Genomic DNA, 10,000 nt, shown 5'->3' with positions numbered 1-10,000 from the left:
GAATACATCTGTCTGTAGCCATATCCCATCTAGTCACAACCTGAATACACCTGCCTGTTAGCCATATACCATCTAGTCACAACCTGATTACATCTGCCTGTAGCCATATCCCATCTAGTCACAACCTGAATACACCTGCCTGTAGCCATATCCCATCTAGTCACAACCTGAATACATCTGTCTGTAGCCATATCCCATCTAGTCACAACCTGAATACACCTGTCTGTTAGCCATATCCCATCTAGTCACAACCTGAATACATCTGCCTGTAGCCATATCCCATCTAGTCACAACCTGAATACACCTGTCTGTAGCCATATCCCATCTAGTCACAACCTGAACACATCTGTCTGTAGCCATATCCCATCTAGTCACAACCTGAATACACCTGTCTGTAGCCATATACCATCTAGTCACAACCTGAATACACCTGTCTGTTAGCCATATCCCATCTAGTCACAACCTGAATACATCTGTCTGTTAGCCATATCCCATCTAGTCACAACCTGAATACACCTGTCTGTTAGCCATATCCCATCTAGTCACAACCTGAATACACCTGTCTGTAGCCATATCCCATCTAGTCACAGCCTGAATACACCTGCCTGTAGCCATATCCCATCTAGTCACAACCTGAATACACCTGTCTGTTAGCCATATCCCATCTAGTCACAACCTGAATACATCTGTCTGTAGCCATATACCATCTAGTCACAACCTGAATACACCTGTCTGTAACCATATACCATCTAGTCACAACCTGAATACACCTGCCTGTAGCCATATCCCATCTAGTCACAACCTGAATACATCTGTCTGTAGCCATATCCCATCTAGTCACAACCTGAATACATCTGCCTGTAGCCATCCCATCTAGTCACAACCTGAATACATCTGTCTGTAGCCATATCCCATCTAGTCACAACCTGAATACATCTGCCTGTAGCCATATACCATCTAGTCACAACCTGAATACACCTGCCTGTTAGCCATATACCATCTAGTCACAACCTGATTACATCTGCCTGTTAGCCATATCCCATCTAGTCACAACCTGAACACATCTGTCTGTTAGCCATATCCCATCTAGTCACAACCTGAACACATCTGTCTGTTAGCCATATACCATCTAGTCACAACCTGAATACATCTGTCTGTAGCCATATCCCATCTAGTCACAACCTGAATACACCTGCCTGTTAGCCATATACCATCTAGTCACAACCTGATTACATCTGCCTGTAGCCATATCCCATCTAGTCACAACCTGAATACACCTGCCTGTAGCCATATCCCATCTAGTCACAACCTGAATACATCTGTCTGTAGCCATATCCCATCTAGTCACAACCTGAATACACCTGTCTGTTAGCCATATCCCATCTAGTCACAACCTGAATACATCTGCCTGTAGCCATATCCCATCTAGTCACAACCTGAATACACCTGTCTGTAGCCATATCCCATCTAGTCACAACCTGAACACATCTGTCTGTAGCCATATCCCATCTAGTCACAACCTGAATACACCTGTCTGTAGCCATATACCATCTAGTCACAACCTGAATACACCTGTCTGTTAGCCATATCCCATCTAGTCACAACCTGAATACATCTGTCTGTTAGCCATATCCCATCTAGTCACAACCTGAATACACCTGTCTGTTAGCCATATCCCATCTAGTCACAACCTGAATACACCTGTCTGTAGCCATATCCCATCTAGTCACAGCCTGAATACACCTGCCTGTAGCCATATCCCATCTAGTCACAACCTGAATACACCTGTCTGTTAGCCATATCCCATCTAGTCACAACCTGAATACACCTGTCTGTTAGCCATATCCCATCTAGTCACAACCTGATTACACCTGTCTGTTAGCCATATCCCATCTAGTCACAACCTGAATACATCTGTCTGTAGCCATATCCCATCTAGTCACAACCTGAATACATCTGTCTGTAGCCATATCCCATCTAGTCACAACCTGAATACACCTGTCTGTTAGCCATATCCCATCTAGTCACAACCTGAATACACCTGTCTGTAGCCATATCCCATCTAGTCACAACCTGAATACACCTGCCTGTAAGCCATATCCCATCTAGTCACAACCTGAATACACCTGTCTGTTAGCCATATCCCATCTAGTCACAGCCTGAATACACCTGTCTGTAGCCATATCCCATCTAGTCACAACCTGAATACATCTGTCTGTAGCCATATCCCATCTAGTCACAACCTGAATACACCTGTCTGTTAGCCATATCCCATCTAGTCACAACCTGAATACACCTGTCTGTAGCCATATCCCATCTAGTCACAACCTGAATACACCTGCCTGTTAGCCATATCCCATCTAGTCACAACCTGAATACACCTGTCTGTTAGCCATATCCCATCTAGTCACAACCTGAATACACCTGTCTGTAGCCATATCCCATCTAGTCACAGCCTGAATACACCTGTCTGTAGCCATATCCCATCTAGTCACAACCTGAATACATCTGTCTGTAGCCATATCCCATCTAGTCACAACCTGAATACACCTGTCTGTTAGCCATATCCCATCTAGTCACAACCTGAATACACCTGTCTGTAGCCATATACCATCTAGTCACAACCTGAATACATCTGCCTGTAGCCATATCCCATCTAGTCACAGCCTGAATACATCTGTCTGTAGCCATATCCCATCTAGTCACAACCTGAATACACCTGTCTGTAGCCATATCCCATCTAGTCACAACCTGAATACACCTGTCTGTAGCCATATCCCATCTAGTCACAACATGAATACACCTGTCTGTAGCCATATCCCATCTAGTCACAGCCTGAACACATCTGTCTGTAGCCATATCCCATCTAGTCACAGCCTGAATACATCTGTCTGTTAGCCATATCCCATCTAGTCACAACCTGAATACATCTGTCTGTAGCCATATCCCATCTAGTCACAACCTGAATACACCTGTCTGTAGCCATATCCCATCTAGTCACAACCTGAATACACCTGTCTGTTAGCCATATCCCATCTAGTCACAACCTGAATACATCTGTCTGTAGCCATATACCATCTAGTCACAACCTGAATACATCTGCCTGTAGCCATATACCATCTAGTCACAACCTGAATACACCTGTCTGTTAGCCATATCCCATCTAGTCACAACCTGAATACATCTGTCTGTAGCCATATCCCATCTAGTCACAACCTGAATACACCTGTCTGTTAGCCATATCCCATCTAGTCACAGCCTGAATACATCTGTCTGTAGCCATATCCCATCTAGTCACAACCTGAATACATCTGTCTGTAGCCATATCCCATCTAGTCACAGCCTGAATACATCTGTCTGTAGCCATATACCATCTAGTCACAGCCTGAATACACCTGCCTGTAGCCATATCCCATCTAGTCACAGCCTGAATACACCTGTCTGTTAGCCATATCCCATCTAGTCACAACCACGACGGAACAGTACAGTACGAAAAAATACAAACGTCAGGTGCAACGTAACAAAAAAGCAGAGAACATAACGAGCGTGGGGTGAGGATTAGGAGGAGTTGAGCGGCTGTATGGCCTTCTTGGGGAAGAAGCTGTGGTTGAACCTCACAGCTCGCCTGCCCAGTGACCTGAACCTCCTGCCAGAGGGGGAGGCGTTGGAGGAGGTGCTGAGCTGGGGGTGCAGGGGGTCACTGAGGATGGGTTAGTTTGCGTGTGTGATGGTGTGGTGTTCATGGCCGCCTAGTTATAGTTGAAAGTGGGGGTGCAAGATTTTTTTTTATTCTTTTTTTTTGTTTTTTGCAAGGGGTGGTTTGGAGGGGGTCCGGCACGACCCCCTCCACGGCAGATTTTTTTACATTTAATGAACACCTGTATGTGCAATTTCCTGCAATATAGAGCCTTCAATCTTGACCAAAATAAAGCTGCTCTTTTCACTATAAAACTCAGTTTATATTGCAGTATGATAGCTATAATAATAATAACTTCACTGCGAGGGCTCTTTTAGCTAACGCTAGCTAGGCACGTATGATAGCCAATTACTATTATAATAATAATAATAATAACTTTCCCATCCTCCCAAAGCCCCTCCGGCCCCGTTCTCATCCGCAGCGGCAGTACCAACAACAACAACAACAACAACTAATTGACGCTATCAATAGCCCCAGTGAGCGCGGCGGCTGAATGAATGAATGAATGAAAACTTTATTTAACAGATTTCAGAATGGGTACAATACAGTACGGCTCAATACACACAATTGTTAAGGGGATGCAGACCAGAGAAAGACGTTTGTCTTGTTTACATCAGGGTCCCCTTTCGTGACTGTGCTGCACCGAGTGAATCCACAGTCACTTGCTCCTCAATGGGAAACCAACCTAGATTTACCATGAAGGACTGGTTCTGGCCGAACCGTTCGTTATACAAGTATCACAGAGACATTACAAAGGTGCTCACAGTTGCACGAGGGGTTCGCACAGAGATACGGGATGGTTTGAAAGCTCGGCGTTGCTAATAAATATTTTTAATATTTTTTTATAAACTGCTCAAAGCGGCATTATTTCCGCCGTTGGGTGATCACAGCGCCTGCGCAGTGCGCACCATCCCGTATCTCTGGATTCACTCGGTGCAGCGCCGAGGCTCACCATACGAGAAATATTCAGTTTCAATCTGTTTGCGCATTTAGTATACAGTCACAGTGTTCGACTTACGTGATGATTTGCTCCATTTTGATGTAAACGCCGAAGAATAATCCTCACAATGTTATCCAATATCCAGCCTGAATTTTTCAAGGGCTTTCGAAAAAGCCGCCTCCCCCAACATGTCGTATACGTCATGCCGACGAACCGTGGCCCGTGGGCACTGGATCAAACCATTAAAGTGGGGGACACACAATCTTTGGAAACTTAAAAACGTGCTATTAAGTGTCATTGCGTATTATTAATTTGATTGAAATTACGTAGTTATGGTTAGATTTATATATTGGGGGGGGGGGGGGGGGTATATCATATTTTTCATATGATCAAAAAGTGGTGGAGCAAGATCATACCCTTGCTCCCCCAAGTTCAATAGTGGGAGAGCAGCTGCTCCGCGTGCTCTTAAGGCCAGGCGCCTATGGACTGGTGTTTGTGTATGGAGTCCAGAGTGGGGAGTTTTGCGGTTGATGATTTTGGATGCCCTTTTGATGACCCTGTCCAGTCTGTGTGGTGTGTGTTTGGGTGTGTTGCCGATGTACCATACAGTGATGGATAATGATATGATGTTGTTTTGTATCATGGCTGTGTAGAATTGGACCATTAAATTCTTCCTGACCTTGTATTTCCTGAGTTGTCTGAGGTGAAATAGTCTCTGATTAGCTCTGTTTTTTGAGTAGATGCGTGGTGTGATGGTCCCAGCTCTTTATTTATTTATTTATTCTTCTGTATTTTTCTCCCATCCCAATTTAGTCGTTATGCCAATTCCCTTCCTGGTCGTTGCGCGCATTTCCCCCCCCCCCCCACTTGCCGGTCTAGGGAGGGTTGATAGAAACTATCACATGTCTCCTCCGATACATGTGGAGTCAGCCAGCCGCTTCTTTTCACCTGACAGCGAGGACTCTCACTGGGGGAGGTGTAACGCGTGGGAGGCTCACACTACCTCCCCCAGTTCCCTTCCTCGCTGAGCAGGCGCCCCGACCGACCTGTAGGAGTCGCTGTTTACAACGACCAGGATACCCACCCCACCCACCGGCTTCCCACCCGCTGACTCTGCCAATTGTGTTAGTAGGGACGACCGACCAAGCCGGAGGCACCGCTGACTGCTGGATTCGATACCAGTGTCTCTGCGGTGGTAGGCAGGCGCTTAGTCCGCTGCGCTACCCGGCCGCCCTCAGCTCAGTTTATTGTTGATGTTTTTCCTGAAGTCAATGATTAATTTAATGATAAATAATCTCAGCGTCTTCTTGACTGAGGGGGTCACGACCCCAGTACCTGAGGGGGTCACGACCCCAGTACCTGAGGGGGTCACGACCCCAGTACCTGAGGGGGTCACGACCCCAGTACCTGAGGGGGTCACGACCCCAGTACCTGAGGGGGTCACGACCCCAGTACCTGAGGGGGTCACGACCCCAGTACCTGAGGGGGTCACGACCCCAGTACCTGAGGGGGTCACGACCCCAGTACCTGAAGTCTTCTTGACTGAGGGGGTCACGACCCCAGTACCTGAGGGGGTCACGACCCCAGTACCTGAGGGGGTCACGACCCCAGTACCTGAGGGGGTCACGACCCGAGTACCTGAGGGGGTCACGACCCCAGTACCTGAGGGGGTCACGACCCCAGTACCTGAAGTCTTCTTGACTGAGGGGGTCACGACCCCAGTACCTGAGGGGGTCACGACCCCAGTACCTGAGGGGGTCACGACCCCAGTACCTGAGGGGGTCACGACCCCGAGTACCTGAAGGGGTCACGACCCCAGTACCTGAGGGGGTCACGACCCGAGTACCTGAGGGGGTCACGACCCGAGTACCTGAAGTTGTAACCCAGGGAGACGGCGTTCTTCTCTGACATGGCGTCCAATCGGGTGAAGGAGTAGGAGGGGCTACACTGGTCATCTGACTTATCCAGGTCACAGTTCCATCCGATCTTGATGCCGATCACCCCCCCCTAGTGGGCAGAAGACGTCACTGTCAGTTACACAGTTACACACCTGTTGGTTTCTGCATGTGTGTGTGTGTTTGGTATGTGTGTATGTGTGTACATTGTGTGTGTGTAATATGTACATTGTGTGTGTGTACATTGCGTGCGTGTGTGTGTGTGTACATTGTGTGTCTGTGTGTACATTGTGTGTCTGTGTGTACATTGTGTGCCAGTGTGTACATTGTGTGTGTGTGTGTGTACATTGTGTGTGTGTGTGTGTACATTGTGTGTCTGTGTGTACATTGTGTGTCTGTGTGTACATTGTGTGCCAGTGTGTACATTGTGTGCCAGTGTGTACATTGTGTGCCAGTGTGTACATTGTGTGCCAGTGTGTACATTGTGTGCCAGTGTGTACATTGTGTGCCAGTGTGTACATTGTGTGCCAGTGTGGTGAAGTTCTGCCCTGCGTGCCGGACCACGTCTGCCACTCTGAAGATGGGACAGTAGTTGTTGTCGACCAGGTCGAAGTTACAGGTCTTGATGTACGATGTAGAGATGGTGGGGAGGAAGTTACCCCTACACACACACACACACACACACACACACACACACACACACACACACACACACACACACACACACACACACACACACACACACACACACACACACACACACACGCACACACACACACACACACACATGCACACACACACACACACACACACACACACACACACACACACACACACACACACACGCACGCACGCACACACACACACACATGCATGCACACACGCACACACACGCACACACACACACACGCACGCACGCACGCACACGCACACACACACACACACGCACACACACACACGCACACACACACACACGCACACACACACACACGCACACACAGGGTTAGGTTTGTTATGTTAAAGCAACATTGTGGGACTTGAAGCAGTAGGGAGCAGCTAGCCTAGCTTAGCACAAGGACTGGAAGCAGTAGGGAGCAGCTAGCCTAGCTTAGCACAAGGACTGGAAGCAGTAGGGAGCAGCTAGCCTAGCTTAGCACAAGGACTGGAAGCAGTAGGGAGCAGCTAGCCTAGCTTAGCACAAGGGCTGGAAGCAGTAGGGAGCAGCTAGCCTAGCTTAGCACAAGGACTGGAAGCAGTAGGGAGCAGCTAGCCTAGCTTAGCACAAGGACTGGAAGCAGTAGGGAGCAGCTAGCCTAGCTTAGCACAAGGACTGGAAGCAGTAGGGAGCAGCTAGCCTAGCTTAGCACAAGGACTGGAAGCAGTAGGGAGCAGCTAGCCTAGCTTAGCACAAGGACTGGAAGCAGTAGGGAGCAGCTAGCCTAGCTTAGCACAAGGACTGGAAGCAGTAGGGAGCAGCTAGCCTAGCTTAGCACAAGGACTGGAAGCAGTAGGGAGCAGCTAGCCTAGCTTAGCACAAGGACTGGAAGCAGTAGGGAGCAGCTAGCCTAGCTTAGCACAAAGACTGGAAGCAGTAGGGAGCAGCTAGCCTAGCTTAGCACAAGGACTGGAAGCAGTAGGGAGCAGCTAGCCTAGCTTAGCACAAGGACTGGAAGCAGTAGGGAGCAGTTAGCCTAGCTTAGCACAAGGACTGGAAGCAGTAGGGAGCAGCTAGCCTAGCTTAGCACAAGGACTGGAAGCAGTAGGGAGCAGTTAGCCTAGCTTAGCACAAGGACTGGAAGCAGTAGGGAGCAGCTAGCCTAGCTTAGCACAAGGACTGGAAGCAGTAGGGAGTAGTTAGCCTAGCTTAGCACAAGGACTGGAAGCAGTAGGGAGCAGCTAGCCTAGCTTATCACAAGGACTGGAAGCAGTAGGGAGCAGTTAGCCTAGCTTAGCACAAGGACTGGAAGCAGTAGCTCTGTTCTAGAACATATCACTACAGTCAACCAGCACCTGCTAACAGGTCTGACCCTTTAGCTCAGCTGGTTAGTGTAAACTACAGTCAACCAGCACCTGCTAACGGCTCTGACCCTTTAGCTCAGCTGGTTAGTGTAAACTACAGTCAACCAGCACCTGCTAACCTCTGACCCTTTAGCTCAGCTGGTTAGTGTAAACTACAGTCAACCAGCACCTGCTAACAGGTCTGACCCTTTAGCTCAGCTGGTTAGTGTAAACTACAGTCAACCAGCACCTGCTAACCTCTGACCCTTCAGCTCAGCTGGTTAGTGTAAACTACAGTCAACCAGCACCTGCTAACAGGTCTGACCCTTTAGCTCAGCTGGTTAGTGTAAACTACAGTCAACCAGCACCTGCTAACCTCTGACCCTTTAGCTCAGCTGGTTAGTGTAAACTACAGTCAACCAGCACCTGCTAACAGGTCTGACCCTTTAACTCAGCTGGTTAGTGTAAACTACAGTCAACCAGCACCTGCTAACAGGTCTGACCCTTTAGCTCAGCTGGTTAGTGTAAACTACAGTCAACCAGCACCTGCTAACGGGTCTGACCCTTTAGCTCAGCTGGTTAGTGTAAACTACAGTCAACCAGCACCTGCTAACAGGTCTGACCCTTTAGCTCAGCTGGTTAGTGTAAACTACAGTCAACCAGCACCTGCTAACCTCTGACCCTTTAGCTCAGCTGGTTAGTGTAAACTACAGTCAACCAGCACCTGCTAACCTCTGACCCTTTAGCTCAGCTGGTTAGTGTAAACTACAGTCAACCAGCACCTGCTAACCTCTGACCCTTTAGCTCAGCTGGTTAGTGTAAACTACAGTCAACCAGCACCTGCTAACAGGTCTGACCCTTTAGCTCAGCTGGTTAGTGTAAACTACAGTCAACCAGCACCTGCTAACAGGTCTGACCCTTTAGCTCAGCTGGTTAGTGTAAACTACAGTCAACCAGCACCTGCTAACCTCTGACCCTTTAGCTCAGCTGGTTAGTGTAAACTACAGTCAACCAGCACCTGCTAACAGGTCTGACCCTTTAACTCAGCTGGTTAGTGTAAACTACAGTCAACCAGCACCTGCTAACAGGTCTGACCCTTTAGCTCAGCTGGTTAGTGTAAACTACAGTCAACCAGCACCTGCTAACAGGACTGACTCTTTAGCTCAGCTGGTTAGTGTAAACTACAGTCAACCAGCACCTGCTAACCTCTGACCCTTTAGCTCAGCTGGTTAGTGTAAACTACAGTCAACCAGCACCTGCTAACAGGACTGACCCTTTAGCTCAGCTGGTTAGTGTAAACTACAGTCAACCAGCACCTGCTAACAGGACTGGCCCTTTAACTCAGCTGGTTAGTGTAAACTACAGTCAACCAGCACCTGCTAACGGGTCTGACCCTTTAGCTCAGCTGGTTAGTGTAAACTACAGTCAACCAGCACCTGCTAACAGGACTGGCCCTAACTACTGGTTAGT

The 10,000-nt window shown here is 48.4% G+C and overlaps 1 protein-coding gene across 1 annotated transcript in view; it reads right to left on the bottom strand.

Annotated features, from left to right (window-relative positions):
- The window catches only part of p2rx3b (purinergic receptor P2X, ligand-gated ion channel, 3b), a gene marked incomplete at both ends in the record, with an annotated part of 20,190 nt that overhangs the window by 3,568 nt on the left and 6,622 nt on the right, over positions 1–10,000 (bottom strand). Inside the window, 2 exon segments of the mRNA XM_084338308.1 lie at positions 6,508–6,644; positions 7,052–7,193. Coding sequence (XP_084194434.1) covers positions 6,508–6,644; positions 7,052–7,193 — 279 coding nt within the window.

The sequence above is a fragment of the Notolepis coatsorum genome, assembly GCF_963971535.1.
Source record: "Notolepis coatsorum genome assembly, contig: SUPER_7_unloc_2, whole genome shotgun sequence".
Classification (NCBI taxonomy): Eukaryota; Metazoa; Chordata; class Actinopteri; order Aulopiformes; family Paralepididae; genus Notolepis; species Notolepis coatsorum.
Note: the sequence above shows the minus strand (reverse complement) of the source record. Positions and strands in the feature narration are given on the sequence as shown.